At 55.0% G+C, this 23,374-nt stretch overlaps 1 protein-coding gene across 1 annotated transcript in view; it reads right to left on the bottom strand.

The window, feature by feature from the left end:
• Window positions 1–23,374, bottom strand: part of LOC144731862 (voltage-dependent calcium channel subunit alpha-2/delta-2-like) — a 159,639-nt gene that overhangs the window by 110,059 nt on the left and 26,206 nt on the right. Inside the window, exon 2 of the mRNA XM_078613161.1 lies at window positions 276–357. Coding sequence (XP_078469287.1) covers window positions 276–357 — 82 coding nt within the window. The remainder of the gene's footprint in view (window positions 1–275; window positions 358–23,374) is intronic.

Genomic DNA, 23,374 nt, shown 5'->3' with positions numbered 1-23,374 from the left:
TGATGATGATGGCGGTAACGACGATGACATGAGACTGCAGAGAGAAATTAACATCTCCAATGCCTGAACACCGCCCCTTGCCTGACCACCACTGCTTGCCTAGACACCACCCTTGCCTGAACCTCACCCATGCATGAACACCATCCCTACCTGAAAACCACTCATGCCTCAACACCACCCTTGCACGAACACCAAAAAATTGCCTGAACACACCGCCCCTTGCCCCCCCCCCCCCCCCCCCCCCCCCCCGAGTAAAAGGAATCGGCCGGCCATACCTCCCGCAGCTGGTCCATGCCGCTAGCCTGGTGCAGCACTTTGTCCAGCTCCGTGGAGATGCGAGTCGCCCAGTACTGGATGCTGCGCTCAGCAGGCACAGGGCACGGGGTCACGGAGTCGCGGGGTCACATGGTCAGGGTTAGAGAGACGGAGGTATTGGGATTACCAAACTACGTTTTATTTTAGCAGGTGTCAGGCCCCACGGAGCTGTATGGCTCTTTTTCAGACGCGACGTGGCCACAAATGGTACGTCAACAATGTGGCTTTTCACGTGGAAATGTACAGCAGCAGCCAAATGCTCTGAACACGTGATGTTGATTCTAAATATGGATGAAAAAACCGGAGAAAAATCCACGCCACCACGGGGAGAGAGAGATGTGAAAACTGCAAATATACAGCAGGCGTCAGGATACAGGATCAAATCCACGACCTCCTGTATACCGGGTGAGGAAGTTAAAATATCTTAGCCACCGTGGCGCCGGATTAAAGAAAGACTTAAAAACATCGTAGACACGGGGACGAGGGGATATTGGGGACAGAGAGACACGGAGACATGCGGTGAGAGGGCGTGGGGACACTGGGCATGAGACGTGGAGACCTGGGGTCGCGGGGACCTCAGCATACTGGGGGGACACAGGTAAGAGGACATGTTACACGTGTAACTTTCGAGCAGGAAACACCCGGCGTTGCTCGGGTACATGCGATTATCTTTGGTGAATGTAGAGTGACTCAAGTCACGGTATTCAGAAGGTGGGGCTCATTGGGTGAAGATTTTGCTGCGTCACATATAATAATGATGAGAATGCTGTCGCACGTGTGTTAGCCAACTCACCCACGAACTCACAAACTCTTACACGGACGCAGACAACTTCCTCATGCGCTGTCTCAACCGCGCAATCACGCACCCGCTCGCTCGCTTCACCCACGCACACACGTATGCATTTCAAATCAGAATGTAAGGGTTTGAAAGTAATTTGAGCGTTAATGTTGTTAGATATAAATAGTTTAAAAGTTAAAAACGTACTGCAACGAAGCTTTTAATGAAGGATGTTTCGATATGAGATGTCGGCACAAAGTTTGGTGGCGAAAGCTTTAAAGTAGTTTAAACGGCGTGGATTTGTATCCGGAACAGAGAGACAATATATAAAATATTACGAGCTTTACTACCCGGCTTCGCACGGGACTTGGATTCACCACGCCCAGCCGCCTTTGTCCCCCCAGTGGCGATGTTATCACACCACACGAGTTAATAGTTTGAGGCTGAGTCGACCTAGGGGAGGCCCAGGACCAGTTCAAATAATCGTCACAGGTGGTGGCCGTGAGCGGCAATTGAACTCAGGTGGCCGGGTTCGTAGCGCAGCGCGCTAACCACTACACTACCGCTCCCCCACACACATACGGGCACGCGTCCATACGTACACATACACGCGCTTGCTGCAGACACACACAACTTTCAGGGTGCGTACGGCAGTAAACGACTCAAATAATAAAGCAGCAATGGTGCGCGAAGAACGCCTTAGACCTGCAACACATTTGTACGGCACTTTACTCGCGGAGCGTTGGGGGGGGGGGATGGGTGATATCAGCAGGCACACTGCGTGACGCTTCCGCATGCGGGTGACGTGACAGATGTGACATCACAGCTCACTTGCCATTCAAAATATATGCATTATTGCGCCAACCCCCCTCCCCCCAAAAAATACAAAAGTACATTTATATAATTTTTGCATGGTGTAGAGTCTGGAAAGTACCCACATGCCAAATTTCTAGTTTGTTGCATGTCGGGAAGTATGTTAAACATTTTGAACAGACACACATATTCACAAATTTCCCTTTGACATATATAGATAATAATAATAATCTTGATTTGAAGCTTTCGTGACTGCAGGAATCCATACTCTTTGGTTCTTTCGGTAAAGTCACGTAGGTAGAAAATAAAATAAAGCGTCCGTCATGAAGCTTTCCCACCCGATGACGGAGGCTTGTGCTGCGCCCGAAACGTCGTGATTTATTTTATACCCACGTGACTTTACCGAAAAAACCAAAGAGTACAATGATCATGTAAAAGATTGAGTCTACGTTCATGCAATGAAGATCACACCTGGCCGGACGAATGAGCAACTGAATATTGCGGAGTGCCGTGCGACACCCCACGCCGCGTCGTTACGCTGCTCGCATCCGCACCGGTGGACGTGGGGGCCGTGCGGGAGCAGCTCTGTGACACTCGTTGGGGGGGTGACGTTAGGGGGTGACACTCACTGGGGGTGACACTCACTGAGGTTGACACTCACTGGAGATGGATACTCACTGGGGGTGACACTCACTGGGGGTGACACTCACTGGGGGTGACACTCACTGGGGGTGACACTCACTGAAGGGTGACACTCACTGGGGGTGACACTCACTGGGGGTGACACTCACTGGGGGTGACACTCACTGGGGGTGACACTCGCTGGAGGGTGACACTCACTGGGGGTGACACTCACTGAAGGGTGACACTCACTGGAGGTGACACTCACTGGGGGTGACACTCACTGGAGGGTGACACTCACTGGGGGTGACACTCACTGGGGGTGACACTCGCTGGGGGTGACGCTGGAGGGTGACACTCACTGGGGGTGACACTCACTGGGGGTGACGCTGGAGGGTGACACTCACTGGGGGTGACACTCACTGAAGGGTGACACTCACTGGGGGTGACACTCACTGGGGGTGACACTCACTGGGGGTGACACTCACTGAAGGGTGACACTCACTGGGGGTGACACTCACTGGGGGTGACACTCACTGGGGGTGACACTCGCTGGAAGGTGACACTCACTGGGGGTGACACTCACTGAAGGGTGACACTCACTGGGGGTGACACTCACTGGAGGGTGACACTCACTGGGGGTGACACTCACTGGGGGTGACACTCGCTGGGGGTGACGCTGGAGGGTGACACTCACTGGGGGTGACACTCACTGGGGGTGACGCTGGAGGGTGACACTCACTGGGGGTGACACTCACTGGGGGTGACACTCACTGGGGGTGACACTCACTGGGGGTGACACTCGCTGGGGGTGACACTCGCTGGAGGGTGACACTCACTGGGGGTGACACTCGCTGGGGGTGACACTCGCTGGGGGTGACACTCGCTGGGGGTGACACTCGCTGGGGGTGACGCTGGAGGGTGACACTCACTGGGGGTGACACTCACTGGGGGTGACACTCACTGGGGGGTGACACTCACTGGGGGGTGACACTCACTGGGGGGTGACGCTGGGGGGTGACGCTGGGGGGTGACGCTGGAGGGTGACGCTGGGGGGTGACACTCACTGGGGGTGACACTGGCTGGAGGGGGAGGGGTCCTCACTGCGGGTGGTGGTGCTGATTAATTAAAATTTAAGCGACGCCGAGATTGGACACCGTAGATCGGTTTCATCCCCCCCCCCCCCACCGTGTTAATCCGGGAGCCCCCCACAGAACCCAACACCCCCTCCCCCCCCCTCCCTCCCCCCTCCATCCCTCCCCCTCCCCCCCAAGCAATTTAATTTGTCCCACGAGGTTTTTACCACTTGCGCCACCGCTCCCAACAACACCCAACAAAGACAGAGATACCCTGTGTAGCCTTGACAGACTGGTGGGGCAAGTGCTGGTGGCGAGCAGCACCTGTGGAGGCCGGCACGGCACACGAGGAGGTGGGTGGCCAGCACCACGCCCGGCCGCCTTTGTCTCTCCCAGCGGCGATGTTTAATACACACCGTACCAGGCACTAATGTGTGGCTGAGGGGATACCCAGGACCGGTTCAGATAGTCGTCACCTGTGTTGGCCGTGAGCGGGAATCGAACTCGTGTCACCTGGTCTGTAAAGCAGCGTCCGAACCGCTACACTACCGCTCCCCATAAACACACGCGCACACAAACATACACACACGCACACACACGCACACACACCCACGCGCACCCACACACGCACACACACACACACACACGCACCCACACACACCCACCCACACACGCACACACACACGCGCACACACACACGCGCACACACGCACCCACACACACGCACCCACACACATCCACCCACACACGCGCACCCACACACGCGCACCCACACACGCGCACCCACACACACGCACACACACGCACACACACGCACCCACACACACGCGCACACACGCGCACACACACGCACGCACACGCGCACACACACACACGCGCACACGCATCCACACACACGCACACGCATCCACACACGCACATACGCACCCACACACACGCGCACCCACACACGCACACGCACACACGCGCACACGCACCCACACACACGCGCACACGCACCCACACACACGCACACACGCACCCACACACGCACACACGCACCCACACACACGCACACACGCACCCACACACACACACCCACACACACACACGCACCCACACACACGCAAACACACACACGCGCACACACCCGCACACACACGCACACACCCACACACCCACACGCACACACACACACGCGCACACACCCACACACACGCACACACACGCACACCCACACACACACGCACACACCCACACACACACCCACGCACACACACGCACACACACGCACCCACGCACACACACGCACACACACACACACGCACGCACACGCACGCACGCGCACACACCCACACACACGCACACACGCACACACACGCACTCACACGCACACGCACACACACGCACACGCACGCGCACACACCCACACACGCACACACGCACACACACGCACACACGCACACACACCCACACACACGCACACACACACCCACGCACACACACGCACACACACGCACACACACGCACACACACACGCACGCGCACACACCCACGCACACACTCACACACACGCACACACACGCACACACACACACGCACACACGTACACCCACACACACACACGCACACACGTACACCCACACACACACCCACACACACGCACGTACACACACGTACACACACACACATGCACACACCCACACACACGCGCACGTACACCCACACACACACGCACGCACACACCCACACACAACAACCGCCATTCGCCACTAAGTGGCGGTGACGTCACCACGACGCTTGTGCCAGGCCATGTGCACCTTGAGGCCACGTGAAGTGTCGAACCCACACACACGCACACACACACGCACACCCACACACACACGCGTGATTGACAACGCCGCACGCCACGCGTCTTGTGCTCGCTGCGCTTCACGTGAATGTGCAGGGCCCGCGACGTCGCCGCCGATTCGAGAGGCAAACAGCTCCTCGTCGTCGTCGTCGTTGTCGTCGTCGTCGTAATTGTCGTCGTTACGAGACCCGTCGTGAATTCCTCGACCGGGGTGAATAATTGAAGGCGGCGGTGTAACGTAGAAAGCCCCTCTTGAAGAATTTAAAGGTGAAGCCGCCAATGAATGATCCCTTTAATTATCCAGCGACTGGGCTCAGATGCTGCCCGAGGGTCCTGGCCGCCACGGTGACACGGGGCTGGTGACGAGGAGAGGATGAGTCACGCGGAGGAGGAGGTGGTGGAGGAGGAGGATGACGAGGAGGAGGATGAGGCTCTGGAGTCGGGGCAAAAAGTATAAAAATAGACTTTTGTATTTGGGGGGGGGGGGGGGCGCAATAATGGATATATTTTGCACGGCAAGTGAGCGGTGACGTCACATCTGTGATGTCACCCGCATGCGGCAGCGTCACGCAGTGCGCCTGCTGACGTTCTTCACAGCGGCACATTACTACTACTACTCTCCCAGCCTCGGCTCTTAGATCGCGTGAATATAAGTGTGTCGTTAAACCCACCACCACCCGACAGCAAATAAGTAAGGATTTGATGCGTAAACAGAACGTTGTGTGTTGAACAGTAAACCCACAACGTTTACAATCTGAGTGCGACGTTTCGCCAGTAATTACAACCGGCATCATCAGGCGACGGCCAGATTTGTGGAGAAATCCTCCCGTTTCTTTCCCGCAATAGAGGGATAGATGTGATGACGTCACTTGTGAGCCCTTCCATTATTTCATTGTCATTGCATTTTATTTTCGAATATTCAATGTTTGGATACTTCCCGCCCCCCCGCCTCCCTTCGAGTGGAGGTGGAGGTGATGTTACTTTTACAATGAACACGCTTCACTGTTTAGGGCACGAATCTGCCGAGTGGAACAATCAGCGTGTCGCGAGCGGAGGCGGGCGATCTGCCGGGTGGGTTATCGGCAAGGAAGATTTAGCTACCCGATACGGGGAGTCGTTCAACGCAACACTTTATGCTTGGGGGATCTTTGTCGTTGTGTTTTTTTATAGACACAGCAGCAGCATCTTCACCATAATCATCATCGGCCATGGTCAATCCACTGCTGGATGAAGGCCCCCTCTTGTCACCGCAATCCCTTTTGCGACGCGGCACCCCGACTCGCTCCTCGCCCCTCGTCGCTCCCGCGTCTCCGTCAGGCGATGGGGCGAGGGGCGTGGGGGGCCAGGGCACATTCCCTCCTCTTGGCTGTCGTTCTGTCAAGAGTCTCGACCATCGAGAGCACCGCGCCCTCACAGGCCGTGACGCGTCCCGCCCGCCCCAAGCCCGCGGCCAACGAGGGACGCCTCGAGCGTGCGCGTCCTCTCGCGCTCGCTCTCCGATCCACGCGCGCGCGGGCGTCTTCTCCATCCCTCCCTCTCTCCATCCTTCCATCGTAATTCCGAGCACGCATCTCGCCCCGCGCGTATCCCCCGCCTCTTGTTTCCATTTGTCGTCGCGAGCGTCGCCGTGTCCGCTCATTAAGGCGCGGGGGCCCCCGCCCGCCGCCGCCTTCTCCCCGTGCCTCTCCGGGCCGAGGTTATCCGTCGCCTCATGACGCCGTCTCTCTCCGCCGTCCGTCCTGCGCCATAAGCCGCCGTCCGTCGCACGTCGCTTTCGTTTGAGCACCCGAACTTTGTTTTGCATTCAATTCTTCCCCCCCTCACCGCAGCCCCCCCCCCCTCCCCGATTGCCGCCGCTGCGACGGTGATAACTCTGCGGCCCGTCACTCTGCGGCCCGGGGCGCTGCCACAGAGGTGGCGTGATGGTCGGCAGGGCTACCGGTCTCGCGGACCCCGAGGGTCGCCGGATCGGTTCCATCTCCCGGCGCGGCGATTAAAGCGGTGGCGGCAAGTATGAACAAAGCTCTGCCGCCCGTACCGCCGATTCTGCGACTGCACCACGGGACCCCACTGCCCGGAGGGGCCCGTGCCACCAACGGCGCATCGGCGCGGATTCTGACGTCGCCGGCGGCGTCTCTCGCGAGCGCAGAAGGGGGGCAAAGTCCGGGTCAGTGAGAGACGATGCCCCCCGGGGTAACGGCGAGCATCGCACTGGACTCGCCATCTCCGGGATCGCCGATTCGACTCCATCTCCTGGCACGGCGGCAGTAACAAACACCGCCTCCGTCTCGTCCACCCAGCGGTGTGAATCGGTTCACCGATCGTATGTCTGGATTGTCTGTTTAACACGTAGGCTTTCGCGACCGATATCAACCATAATGCAGGTTGTTTGGGTTAAATCGCGTAAATATCTAACCCAAGAAACCTGTGTCATGGATCTGGAGTCTCGTTATCGAGCCCCCGTAGCACGTGGAGCCAAAGAGGGCACCGCCTCGCACCCGCACAGACGCCTCGCTCGAGACCCGAGCCTCCGATGAGCACGGTTGTCCACGTACGGCGCAATAGAAAGTCCAACATGCTGTGCGTACGGACGTACAAACATCATCGCACCGCCTCCTGTCACTTTGACATTCCCCCTCCTCCTCCTCGAAAACACCGGTGGAACCGTCAACTGCATTAGAAGGTCGCCACCATTGATTTGACAACATCGCAAATGCAACACAAACTACAGACCATGCGCGGGCAGTAAGCACACGGACATACGTATAGACTCGGAGATACATAGAGCCACGTAGAGCCACATATACACCCGTGGAGATACAGTCAAATAAGCCGCAGCTGAGCGACGGTGGCCACGCAAGCCAAGCCACACAGTGAAGCCACTGTGGTCTACGCTCCTTCAATGGAGGAGGAGGAAGAGCGGACACGACACCAACTCTCTCTCTGCTGCTGCTGCTGCTGAAGCCCTCTCTCGTCGTGGCAGCAGCAGCAGCAGCAGGACCCCGACATTTGCACCGACCTCGTCAACGCCTCTCTGCTGCCGCTGCCACGTGCGAGATGAGAATGTCAGTCGATCGAGAGGTCGCGTGCGGTGCAAGTGGCGACCCCTCCCCCCAACCCTAGAGACCGCGATAATTGGCATGTATTTATATTCATCGGAGGAAATACAATGAGCGCGATATTTATTTATTTGTGAAGAGCCGCGCTTATGAATTAGATTATGTGGCTCTACGTTCATTTGGGGGGGGGAGAGGCACCCTTCCGTCCCTTTGGGAAGTGTCTAACATGCCCGCCCCTCCCCGTGCGGTGGGGCAAAGTGTGGGCACGGCCACCCTCTTCCCAAGGCGTCCGTCCCCGCGAGATAAGCGGAGGCCCCCAGCCGCCCCGTTTGGGGGGGGGGGGGAGGAGGAGGAGGATGGGGAGCTCTCTCTCTCTCGAGATCTCGAGAAGGCCCGGCCTGGTGGCAGTGGCTGCGGGGTCTGCGGCCTCCACCGCCCGAAACCTTCGCACTCCTCTCCTCCTCCTCCTGTCACGAAGGCTGCGTTCCCTTTCCCGACCGCACGAGTGGACGTGCAGGCGTCCCCGTAGTTTAGCGTTGATCTTTTTTTTTACAAAAAAAATGTTTTACCAGGTAAGCCCCCACGGCTGAGCTGATATATAGATAGATAGCTTTTTTTCAGAAGCGGCCTAGCTATCACAAATGGTTTCATCATCATCACGTGGACATTTAGAGCAGCCAACGAGTCTTAAGACGAGTGATGTCGATTCTAAGTGTGGAGGGGAAAACCCGGAGGACCCGAGAAAAATACCACGTGACCACGGGGAGAGAGAGAGAGATAAATATACAGCAGCAGGCGTCAGGATCGTGATCGAACCCACGGCCTCCTGTACACCAGGCGAGGGAGTTTACATCTCCTGGCCACCGCAGGCACAAGCCGGGACAGCGCAGCGAGCGCCGTTCCTGTGACGTCGCGAGGTGACGACCAATGCCGCCGAGGGCCCGAGGGCCCGAGGGCCCGAGGGCCCGAGGGCGCCCCCCCCCCCCCCCCCCCCATGGCTGGCAGCGCTGCCGTCCACTGCGCCCACATCCCGTGCCCGGACAGCCTCACCCTGTAAGAATACGTTTGACCCCTTCTGGCAATAAAACAGTTGTGTTCAGACACCACACTGAAACCTTTTATAAGGAATCATGCCTGCATTAGCCACCCATACTTGTGGCGAACATGCAAACAAAAAAAACATGCTCTGGTAGTATATGCATTTTCTTTGAAGCTGATTGGTCCATACCAGAGCCAAGTCTCAAGCAGTGTAAGACCAGAGGACGTCAAAAGGCGAACAGCACAAAGGACAATGCCACGGTCAGGACATTGAGAGCTCAGGGTGAGCAGCTGCATCATTGGACCTCCCCATCCTGCCGTCTGCACGCACACTCACCTAGAGGCCTAAAGACTCACGGAGACCCACGCGCTCAAACAGGAACCCGCGTAGGCTCACACACACACACACAGAGACTCATAGAGGCTCAGTGACCCACAGACGCCCACCGAGAACCACAGACTCACACCGAGACCAACAAATTCACACAGGCGCACATAGAGACCCCACAGATGTGCCCTGGCCATCTCCTACCATCTGGCCTTAGGTCTTCTCTTCCCCTCGGTGCCCGGACTCATGGAGACTGCTGTGACAACGGTCTCGGCGACCCAATCGGCGTCGCCGTTTCCGACGGATCCAATCCTCAACGCCCACCGCCAAGTTCAGTTGCACACCACCACTTAACACCCCTGTCATTACCAATGATCCCCACACTATCATTAACCACGGCCTCCGCCCACAGAGCCAGCTGACGAGGTTATTGTTAATTCTATGCGTGTCGCGGGCGCGTGTGTTCACTCGGCAGCCTTCTGCTACCGCAATTTAGATTCATTCCTCGTCCTTAAACAACCTTTGCACGCGCTCCGCGCGTGCAAAGGAGTGACACAAATTACAAGCAGCCGCAGAGAGAGACGGACTCACGAGGTCGGAGGTGGCAGGAAGGCCTCCACGGTGGCTCGGAGATGTTAACTACCTCGCCTGGTATACAGGAGGTCGTGGGTTCGATCACCAACCCTAACGCCTACTGTATATTTGGAGTTTGCGTGTCTCTCTCTCTCTCTCCTATGGTCGCGTGGCTTTTTTTCTCGGGGTCCTCCGGTTTTTTCCCTTCCACATTTCGAGTCAAGACCACGCGTTTAGGGCATTTGGCTGCTGTAGATTTCCGCGTCACGACAAGCCACTCGGTTGAGCTATCATTCGTGAAAGTCAGGTCAGGGCTTCTGAAAACAAAAGAACTGCATAGCTCAGTGGTAATAAAAACATGTTTTTTGTTTAAATAGGGGGGGTTAGTGGTGGGGGTCTTCCTTCAATCGGGACTTCAACGTCTCCTACGACTGCGGTGTGGTTCCCTGGCCTGCGAGGGAAAGGAACTCCAGGGTCTGGGCCCCGTGAAGACGGAGGGGAAGGTGGTGGTGTGGGCCAAGGTCCCGGCCACGAGCGAGGTGGTGGCTGGGATTAGCCCAGAGGTCAGTCGGGCGGAGTGAAGGATCAACGCAGCTGCTTTGGGCGTTCATCTAGAACCCTTTCTTCACATCATATTACGCCCGCGTTGGCCCCCATGCACTGGTTTCCAGTTTCACGTAAAATCTAGTTTCAAATCATATTATAGTCTTGGTTCTTTCGGTAAAGTCACGTAGAAGGGAAATAATAATAAGCACCACGGACAGCAACTGGTGGTTGTTCAGATAGACGAGTCCATCTATGCTCGGAACGGAGAAGGGGAGAGAGAAGGGGAATGGCATGTGGTCTGAAAGTCACCGTAAGCGTGAACACAATCAATTAAGACCCAAAATGGTTTATCAAATCCTTCCAATGATTGCTAAGCCAGAATCCATCTTCTCGGTTGAAATTGTCTCTGTGTTTGTATACGTGGATAGCCTCATGAACGAATCTCTTATGGTAGCCAGATGGCTTGCAGAGAACCTCTGTCTTGGAGAAGTCAATGTCATGTGAGCCCACTGAATTATAACAGTGATCTGCCACGGCCGAGGTGTTGATCCTACCGTGTTGTAGGTCTGCTTTGTGTTCACGGATGTGGTTCGAAACATGTCGTTTGGTTTCTCAAATGTAACTGCAGTCACGAAAGCTTTAAATCGAAATATAATCATATTGTTAACTTACAAAGCAGTGAACCACCTTGCCCCAGCCTACATTATTGATGTGCTGCACCCACGTGTCCCCTCAAGGTCCCTAAGACCTGGGCATGATGCAGATCTTCTCTCTGTATCCCCAGGCCAGGCTTGCGGTCTCTGGGTGACAGGGATGTTTCCCCGTGCAGCTCCCAGGCTGTGGGACGCTCTTGTGCGAGATATCCGATATCTCTCTGAGTCTGTCGACATTTTATTTAAACGCGTCTTTAGACCAATTCATGTACGCTCCAGACGGTTCAATTTTAGTTAATTTTGTATTTTTAAAATGTATTTATAATATTGTTATTTGTCTGCTGCTGCTGTGTCCTGTATAGCACTTTGAAATCCTTGATTGGTTTGCAATAAAAAAAAAACATTTCGTTCATCTGTTATTGTTTATTATTGATTTATTCTTCTCCAACTTGTCGCGGTACGTCGCAGTCAGCGGCAGGGTGTTGTTGTTGTTGTTCATCAAACCCGATTGTAGAGCTTATTGTGTCTCACAGGGTAATTACAAATAAACTGAACTGCACATTGATGAAAAGCGATGATTATACGAGTGGAACCTCGCCGCGCTGCACTACTGCGCTTAGTAACGGAAAAAAACATTTCATGCGAGTTTGAATTTTGATCGTTCGTGACCCGATTTACGGCGGCATTTCCGTAAGGTCGGATTTCCGTAAGTCGGGTCTTCCGCAACCCCCCGGGAGACTGTCTGTAGTAGTATTTGTCTTATTGTTGTTATTAGGACCGTTAAAGGACCAAAAAAAAGGAACCCAAGACGAGAGCCGCGATCCGCTCGTCTGCACGGACCCCGAGTGCGCAGTGGGGACACGCTCCCCATGCCGAGCCGACCGCTCATCGGGCGGCGCTTGAGACGCGGGGAGGTTTTAACTTTTAAAATCGATTTAGTTTTTTTCTGTGTGCTAAGATCCACCCCCCAGTATAGCCTGCAACAGACTGGTAGGGCAAGTGCTGTTGTCAGCGAGTAACATCTATGAAGACTGCAAACGGCACACGAGGGGGTGAGTGGCCAGCACCACGACCCAAGTGGCGATGTTTACTACACACCGGACCAGGTGCTCATTTGAGGCCGAGTTGACCTAGGCGAGGCTCAGGGCCGGTTCAGATAATCGTCACCGGTGTTGGCCGTGAGCGGGAAGCGAACTCGTTTCGCCGGGTTCGTAGCACGGCGTAGCGCTAACCGCTCCCCACTACCGCTCCCCACTTCCACCACCACCACCAAGTGAATGAATCCCCGGGGCCTGGCTGGGCTGCCACGCTTCTCAATGAGCTGGGGGGAGAGGGGCGAGGGGGCCCTGGCCCTCACTCAATCACCGCAGCGAATCGATCGATCGATGTCCTTCTTTGAACCGCGCCACACACGAGCGGGAGTCATTGCCTCGTTTGGGAAGCGCTATGAGCCTGGGAAAGGTGCTGCGTTTTGGGGGTTTCAGCGCTCCGATGGCTCCGCTGACCAGGCGCTGTGTGGAGGCAGCAGCGAGGGTTGGTGGATCACAAAGACAAAGATCCCTCCCCACCTGTAGCCTTTAAACAGACTGTCGGGGCAAGTGCTGCTAGCGAGCAGCACCACAGGCCACACTTACGCCCTGCGTGCACAGCGCGTGCGCTCGCTCGGCCGAGTCTGGCTGTTGTCGATGTCTGGCTCGGTGGGGTGGGGGGGGGGTCAGAGTGTTTGTCTCTGTCCCCCTCCCTCCCTCCTGGTCATTTTTCTTATAGACCAGGGGCGGCGCGGTGACGCCGTCTGGAACGCTCTCCCTTCCCTGTGCACTTTTAAATAATCACCTACACTGACAAACGCATTTCGTCAGCACTGATTTTTATGTCTAGTCTGTTGTCATTTCCCCCGGACCTCCAATCAGCACCGTTGGCTACGTACGGCGCGAAAGAAGTTCAACATGTCTCCACCCACAGAGCCGGTTGACCAGGGTGTTGTCACTCCTATGCCTGTCGCGTGTGTTCACTCGGCAGCCTTCTGCTACTGCAATTAAGATGCATTCCTCGTCCTTAAACAACCGATCTCAGGGCTCCGCGCATGTTAACGAGGGACACAAATTACAAGCAGCCGCGGAGAGAGACGGACTCACGAGATCGGAGGTGGCGAGAAGGCCTCCACGATGGCTCGAAGATGTTAACTACCTCGCCTGGTACACAGGAGGTCGTAGGTTCGATCGCGACCCTGACGCCTGCTGCTGTATATTTGGAGTTTGCGGTGTCTCTCTCTCTCTCGCCGCTCTCCCCGTGATTGCATGAATTTTTTATCCAGAACTTCCGTTTTTCCCCTCCATATTTAGAAACAACATCACGCGTTTGCTGTCAATTTCCACATCATAAGCCACTTTGTTGAGCTATCAGTTGGGATAGCCAGGTCGCTTCTGAGACAGAGCTGCATAGCTCAGTGGGCTTTACCTGGTAAAATAAAAAAAATAGTTTAGTTATTTTGGTTCAAGTAAACCAGGTCGCCCTCCGGCAATGGATCTGCATCCTCAAGTTGGTTGTCGTGTGCTTGAACACAAAGGCTACATCTCATCTCTTCTGTCTTATATCGATTTATAAATCGCCTTATTCCAAGGCGCTTTGCAACAGTTATAACATTGAGATAAAGAGTGAGGTTGTTGTTGTTGTTGTTAAAAGTGGTGGTGTCGTTATGATGACAGGAGAACACGCGGGAGGGTCTGAACCCCGAAGGCATCGTGACGAGGCTACACAGGCGGAATGACCGGGGGCGGTCAGTCGACAACTTCGTAAATGTCACCGACACGCTCACGATTCGACATGAACAACGTTCACGTGATCATTCCGCGCACGGCAAGATTTGGACCTCTCGGTCAGCGGTCTATCAGCCTGGAACTCGCCTACCCACCCACTCATCTACTCACCCATCCACTCACCTACATGCTCACCTACTCACCTACTCAGCAGTCCATCGGCATGGAACTCACCTACCCACCCACTCACCTACTGACCCACTCACCAATATACCCACCCACTCACCTACGCAGTGATCGAACGGCCTGGAACTCACCTACTCACCCACTCACCTATTCACCCACCCACTCACCTACTCATCTACTCACCTACTCAACGGTCCATTAGCCTGGAACTCGCCTACCTAATCACTCACCCACTCAATCACCTACTCACCCGCCCACTCACCTATTCACCCATCCACTCACCTGCTCAGCGGTCCATCAACCTAAAACTCGCCTACCCACTCACTCACCTACTCATCCACCCACTCACCTATTCACCAATCCACTCACATACTCAGCGAGCCAATACAATTGCCCATATGAAGGTGTTATCGGCCAATTAATGAGTGTTTGCACGTGGGAGGAAATCGGAGCATGTAGAGAAAATCCACGAGTGCGAGGGGGAACACTTGATCCCATACAGTTTAAGTGAACAAGATCGCCCTCCAGCAATGGATCTGCATCCTCAAGTCGGTTGTCATGTGCTTGAAAACGACAGGCTACGTCTCACCTCTTCCGTCTTATATCGCTTGTAGTCTTAGGTGGAGTCCACAATTTTGCTGTTACGGGTCAATGGCTTCTTCTCGACAGCCACGGGCTAGAATGGAGTTTCACATCACACACCCGTGGGCGTGGTGACCCACCAACCCTCGCTGCTGCCTGCACGGCGCTGAATCAGAGGGAGCAGTCACGTGCGCTGTGACCACCTCCACCACCAACCACCGCCAACAACAACCACCACCAACAACCACCAGCACCAACAACCATTAGCAACCGCCACCACCAATACCACAATCCAACAACCACTGCCACCACCAACAACCACCACCAACAACCACCAACAAACACCACCGCCAACAACCACCACCAACAACAACCACCACCACCATCACCAACCACCAACACCACAACCATCACCAACAACCACCACCACCAACTACCACGACCATCACCAACAACCACCACAAACAACAACCACCAACACCAACACCCCCACGTAAACACTGATAATGGAGGCGTTCGCGCCGACGCGAAGTGCGCGCTGCGGAATTTACATTTCAAGGGCGCGCGACTCCTCCACCGGGCCCCTTTATCGTGGTTTCGCCGATGAATGAATTCCGAGCGCGGAATCCGCGATGAGAAATTCCTGCTCCCGACGCTCGCTCGCTGTCTCGCTCGGCACGCACAGAGACTTCCCAACGACAACAGCAGCTGCAGCGGCATCGCCGCCATGAATGGCAAGCGGGGACTGAGCCCGAGTTCCAGTGGATCTCGTGGAACCCGGCGTGACCTCACGAGGCCAGGATGGAGGTGCAACCTCGTTCGCAACAGTGGCCTGGGGCCACGAGTCTGCTGCCAGGAGGGGAAGATGGATGCTGCCGTGCGGACAAGCCCATACCGAATCGACTGGACCATCTGTGGAACTGCTGGGCAATCAGTGAAAGGGAGCTTTATAGCTCATCGGATTCCCACAGTATAAATACATATTCTGATTCCGAGTCATCTGCGGGGAAAAATTTCGGTTGTGGCAAACCGGGGTGCCTTGTCCACGCGTTGCCTCGTCAAGCAGCATAAACCATCATCACGCGAACTCCAGTGGCTTCTGGCGGGCCATCAAACAAAGACGGTGGTCACCGCATCGCGTGGCGCTTTCAGATGCGCTTATGCGGCCGTCTGGAACGCTCTTCCTTCTAATATTTGGACGCCACTGGGAGCCATGCACTTTTAAATCATCACGATTGAAAACCCATTTCTTTAGAACTACTTCTTGTGTTGAGTGCTGTTGTCCTCCCCCCGCGCGCCTCCGATTATCGCGGTTGGCTACGTACAGCGCGGAAGAAGAAGAAGAAGCAGCTCAACGTGCGCACAGACATCCTCCGTGGCCGAGTGGCGCGCGGCACCGGTGGGCGCCGGAGTGACCCCCACTCGACCTGCTGGTGTCCAGCTGCAGGCAGCGATGTGGCGGCGCGTCACGGGGGCCCTCGAGTCGCAAGCCCAACGCCCCGGCTCCCCGCGTTGTCGCTCATCGCTCGCCCCATGCGTTCGTGCGTCCGTTCGTTCACTTGCCTGAGCGACGCTCAGGCAAGTCCATCGAATCGTGGGCAAACGTACGACAGAGACACGTCGAGACACATAGAGACCCGTAGAGACACAGAGATGTATGGAGACTCATAGAAACAGTCATACACATAGAGACTCAGAGACACATAGAGACACATCGAGATAAAGAGACACATAGAGATCCATAGATATGTAGAAACACTTAGACATGTAGAGGCTAATAGAGACATGGGGACACATAGAAACTCCTAGAGATTTGTAACGGGTTCCGGAGACACTTGTAGAGGTAACTTCTTTATTACAATACAACACTCCAACAGTCCTGATACTCTGTCACAGCCTAGGTACACAGCCTAGGTACACAGCCTAGATACTCTACTCTGGCTACGCTCTGGAACTCGCGCTCACAAGGTCGTCGAGTCGGGAGTTCCAGAGTCCCACCACTGGCTCTCACATCGTCCCAGGGTCCTCAGATGGCTGGTCTTGGGTCTTGAGCTACGACTGGCCCTGATCGTCCAGGGAGCTCCGCTTTTATAACTAGTCCCCAACGAGGGGTGGGGCCGTATGCGCCCCCAGATCTCCCACAGAGCACACACAACCCCCCCCTTTGGCGGCGCCAAGGGGATTAAGCGCCTGGGAACCCAACGCCTGACGCCAAGAGGCTTAAGCGTCTGACCCGCCTGAGAACCCACGCCTGGCGCCAAGGGGATTAAGCGCCTGGCCCTGCCAGGGACCCAGAGCCCCCAGCAGCCCCTCCCTTCTTATGTCACTACATTACCCCCCTCTATGTAGCCTCCAGCCGTCCCGGCTGTCAATAAATTAACGAAAGGGAGAGAGAGAAAAAAAATACGCGAGCCTCAACAGGAAAAGAAAAGAGAACAAGAAAGCAACCATAATACCATAACCAACCTGTACAACTCTACACTATATACAAGCATCAATCAACAAAAAGGTGAAGCAATGACACGTGAACAAATGACCCGCGGCACACCTAGCCCTCCTCGGGATCCGCATAGAAAACGGGGAATTAACAACAACAAATATACAGATTCCGACGCGTTGGATGCACAACCACCGCATGGATGGCAGGGTTCCACACCACCCTGCCAACCTCCCATCCGTCAGGTGGAGAGAAGGCGAAGACCAACATGTCGAGCATCCCTCTACACACACTAATCCGGACGTCTGTCTACGTCCCGGGTCGAGAAGTCGTACTTCAGGGTTGACCCATGTACTGGGCAAAGAAGTCGCACTTCAGGGCTGCTCCAGTATCTACATTTTTAAATATATATAAAATTTACATGACACAAACAAAATAAATCTGCCTGCTCCTGCCCAGAAATGGTGGCCACACGCGCGAACCGCATCTCCAAAAGGCATCCCGTGCTTGCGTCCCAGCAGCCCTCAATGAGGACCACCACCGACATTACATGTCAACCGTTAGCACCCCCCGCCTTTCCAACGTGGTGTCTCCATCCTAAAACCGCGCACGTCGGCCATATCGGGGGGCTTCAACCCAGTCTCTCTCCAAGACTCGCATCGCAGCATATAGCTGTACCGACCAAGCTGAGACGACCCAGTCTCTCTCCAAGACTCGCATCGCAGCATATAGCTGTACCGACCGAGCTGAGACCCAATCTCTCTCCAAGACTCGCATCGCAGCATATAGCTTTACTGACTGAGCTGAGACCCAATCTCTCTCCAAGACTCGCATCGCAGCATATAGCTGTACCGACCGAGCTGAGACCCAATCTCTCTCCAAGACTCGCATCGCAGCATATAGCTGTACCGACCGAGCTGAGATGACCCATCGTTCACTCCCTGCACAACATGCACCCTAACAACTGAGGGATGCAGTCCCAACATAACGGGACAACTACACCTGAACACCACAAATCTCCAGCCCACTGTTTCAACGCGCCTCGGAGTGTTTCAATCTCCGGGCCGTCAGGGCGAGCCTATTGCTTCAGACGCACCACGGAGGGTCTCAACCTCCGGGCCGTCAGGTCAAGCCGTCAGCTACTCCATGACGGGACCACACTCTCCAAGCCATGTGAGCGCACAGCCCACTAGGTTAGACATGCCACGGAGTGTTTTAATCTCCGGGCTGTCAGGTCAAGCCGTCAGCCATAGCATGACGGGATCACACTCTCCGAGCCATGTGAGCACACAGCCCACTAGGCTAGACATGCCACGGAGTGTCTCTATCTCCGGGCTGTCAGGTCAAGCCGTCAGCCATAGCATGACGGGACCACAACTCTCGTGTTAGACACGCAACACCCGCTGGCCCATCCTGGTCAGGATCTGCACCCCAAGATATTTGAGAGCCAGCCTGACAATTCCAAATCCTTGGCAGCATGTCATCATCTCAAGATAAATGCCCCATACAGTCTATACATCGTTAACAATGACAGCAAAAGCTATACATTAACAATCACGAACAAAGCTCAATACAAACCATACATTGTTAACAATCACAAGCAAAGTTTCGCACACACATTGACAACACTCACGAGCGAAGCTCCACACAGTTTACCCAACAACAGTCACGACTCCCCGACGACAACGAAGAAAATGTCAACAAAAAAATCATTAATCCGGAGCGCGTAAATGTACGAAATGTCAGGGGCCTGGTCTCCTGACCTCCAACCTTTGGCCAGAGCAGCAAAGGCGGCGACCAGCGTGTCGGTCGATGTGCCGGCCCCGGCGCCGGTTACAGTAAGAATGGCGCCCTCACTGTCCGGTCGCAGCGCTGATGACGCGGTATGCTAGGTTTCAGACAGCTGTCACCCGGCGGTGAGGGACGCAGCGCTGATGACGCGGCGTCGTTTAGTTGGCCCACGCTGGGCCCGGAAGTGACGTCGCTCCCAGCGGTCATTGCTCCCCCGGCAGAAGTGATGACACACCCGGATGTATTTGCGGCGGGAACGGCTGCCATCTTGGTGTGGGAGCCGGCGGAATGGCGCGGCCGCTGCGCTGCCTCTCTCCCTCCTGTCTCCGCCTGTGAGCGACGCATGTCTTCCAGGATGGAGACGGTGGCGTGGAGCAGCTCGGTGAGGCGAAGCAGCGTTTCCTCCATTGCTGCTCCCGACGCTGGAGGAGGATCGGCAGGTGTGGTGGACGACTGCTCAGCCGGCGGTGCGGCGTCGTTGTCGGCCCGAGTTGGCTGCCCCGTCGCCGCTTGCTCTTCAACATCGCCGTCAGGACTGAAGGTACGTGGCTCACTTCTTGTCTCCATTGCCACTTCTGACGCCAAATGTAACGGGTTCCGGAGACACTTGTAAAGGTAACTTCTTTATTACAATACAACACTCCAACAGTCCTGATACTCTGTTACAGCCTAGGTACACAGCCTAGGTACACAGCCTAGATACTCTACTCTGGCTACGCTCTGGAACTCGCCCTCACAAGGTCGTCGAGTCGCGAGTTCCAGTCCCACCACTGGCTCTCACATCGTCCCAGGGTCCTCAGATGGCTGGTCTTGGGTCTTGGGTCTTGAGCTACGACTGGCCCTGATCGTCCAGGGAGCTCCGCTTTTATAACTAGTCCCCAACGAGGGGTGGGGCCGTGTGCGCCCCCAGATCTCCCACAGAGCACACACAGCCCCCCCCCCCCCCCTTTGGCGGCGCCAAGGGGATTAAGCGCCTGGGAACCCAACGCCTGACGCCAAGAGGCTTAAGCGTCTGACCCGCCTGAGAACCCACGCCTGGCGCCAAGGGGATTAAGCGCCTGGCCCTGCCAGGGACCCAGAGCCCCCAGCAGCCCCTCCCTTCTTATGTCACTACAGATTCACAGAGACAGAGAGAGAGACAAAGAGAGTGTTAGAGACAGAGAGACTGATAGAGACTTGTAGAGATACAGAGACACATAATAAAGATACAGAGAAACATCGAAATTCATAGATACAGAGACAGAGACACAAAGCCACTTTTAGAGACAGAGAGACTCGTAGAGGCACATCGAGATACAGAGAGACATGGAGATACATAGAAACGTAGAGACACAGACCACACGTAAAGACTCGTGGATGAACGTAGGGAAAGCGTGTATCTCCCGAGCCACGAGGATCTCACGAACACCCACCGCCACCACCACCACCCCCACCACCGCCACCACCACCACCGCCGCCGACGTCACCGCCACCCCAACCATCACCATCACCGCCACTACCACCACCACCGTCACCACCGCCGCCACCACCACCACCACCGCCACCACGGCTTGAAGTCAAGCAGCAGGTCCTTGTAGACCCACGTGCTCGTCCTTCAACAATTTCCACTCTGATGATGATCGTGGTGGTGTTGATGATGGTGGTGTTGATGATGGTGGTGTTGATGACGATGGTGGTGATGACGATGGTGGTGATGATCGTGGTGGTGATGATCGTGGTGGTGTTGATGATGGTGGTGTTGATGACGATGGTGGTGTTGATGATGGTGGTGTTGATGACCGTGGTGTTGATGACGGTGGTGTTGATGACGGTGGTGTTGATGACGGTGGTGTTGATGACGATGGTGGTGTTCATGATGGTGGTGTTGATGACGGTGGTGTCGATGACGATGGTGGTGTTAATGATGGTGGTGTTGATGACGGTGGTGTTGATGACGATGGTGGTGTTGATGATGGTGGTGTTGATGATGGTGGTGTTGATGATGGTGGTGTTGATGATGGTTGTGGTGTTGATGATGAAGCTGGGAATGCCGAACAGAGTTCACCAGAAGTCACCACAGACGCTTCCTCCTCCTCTTCGTGACCTCGAACTGCGCCCTGAAGCTCACGGGGCCACAAGCCCCTGAACCGCATCGTCCACTGCACCACCATTGATGATTGATGATGATAATTGATGATAATTGATGATTGTGATTGATGATGAAAATGTTGATGACGACGATAATTGATGATGACAATGTTGATATGATGATGATGATGATTGATGATGATTCATGATGATGATGATAACAATGTTAATGACGATGATGATTGATGATGATTGATAATTACGATTGATGATGAAAATGTTGATGAATGATGATAATGATTGATGATGTCAATTTTAATGACGACGATGATGATTGATGATGATTATTGATGATTGATGATGACAATGTTGATGACGAGGATTGATAATTGATGATGACAATGTTGATAATAATGATTGATAATGATTGACGACGATGATGAATGATTATGGTGATGATGATGACGATGATGATGCACACATGGGCAATTAAAATCTATCCGATGACAGCGTGAGTGATTGTTACTTTGAGCAATCACGGAGTGACCCCGGGAGTCACTCGCCCGCCGCCGGGCAGCCACCCCCCTCCTCATGACTCTCCCATCGCCACGACGACTCTGGTCACTGTTCCCGTGAACTTCACTCGGAGAGTCGCATGGAGGAGTCGGTCTCTGGCACACACGGACTGCGTCGTCTCATCAATCACACAGGGTTCAACCACCACACTGCAGCTCACAACAACACGCACTCACCCACGCACTCACCCACTCACTCACACACTCACTCACACACTCACTCACTCACGCACTCACCCACTCACCCACACACTCACCCACTCACCAAGGCACTCACTCACCCACTCACTCACGCACCCACACAATCACAACAACACTCACCCATTAAACCATCCACTAACTCACGCACTCACCCACTCACCCACGCACTCATACACCTAGGCACTTACCCACTCACTCACGCATCCACGCACTCACCAACTCACTCACAGACTCACCCACTCACTCACAAACTCACCCACTCACCCACGCACTCACCCACACACCAAGGCACTCACCCACTCACTCACGCACCCACACACTCACAAAAACATTCACCCATGAAACCATCCATTAACTCACGCACTCACCCACTCACCCACGCACTCATACACCCAGGCACTTACCCACTCACTCACACATCCACGCACTCACCCACTAGCTCACTCACCCACTCACTCACGCACTCAGACACTCACGTACTCACGCACTCACTCACACACCCAGGCACTTACCCACTCACCCACGCACTCACCCACTCCCTCACTCAACCCACCGACTGACCCACCCACTCACCGACCCACTCACTCACTCCCCGACCCACTTGCCCACTCACGCATCCACTCACCCGCTAAACCACCACATGATGTCACAACAACACTCACTCAGCCACTCCCTCGCTCACTGGCTCGAAGAAACTACTCCATCACTCATCCAATCACCCACCCACCCACTCACGGCACTGCAGATCACAAAAACTAATCTCCCCGCTTCTCCCCTCGCACTGCTCCACGTTGGAATCCCTTCCTCTCATTCCAACGCCAACGTCTCCTTCCTCCCTCCTCCGCATCCTCCTCCCCCATCCCAAGCTCTTACGGTAAATAGCGTCGCTCAATTCAAGGAACCTGTTCATGACATCTCTATTCTATCGCCACTCCCACGTGAGAGATGTTGCTGTTCGCTGCGAACCGCTTCAAGTTTTGGGCCTTTGGACCAAGTGGCTCAGCAACCGTGACTTGTTACCAGGGACACTTGTTACCAGGGGTACCCTGTTACCAGGGGGACCTTGTTGCCAGGGGCCTTGTTACCAGGGGGACCTTGTTACCAGGGTCCTTGTTACCAGGGGCCTTGTTACCAGGGGGATCTTGTTA

This window comes from Lampetra planeri, chromosome 40, assembly GCF_965212315.1.
Source record: "Lampetra planeri chromosome 40, kcLamPlan1.2.h2, whole genome shotgun sequence".
Lineage (NCBI taxonomy): Eukaryota > Metazoa > Chordata > Hyperoartia > Petromyzontiformes > Petromyzontidae > Lampetra > Lampetra planeri.
Note: the sequence above shows the minus strand (reverse complement) of the source record. Positions and strands in the feature narration are given on the sequence as shown.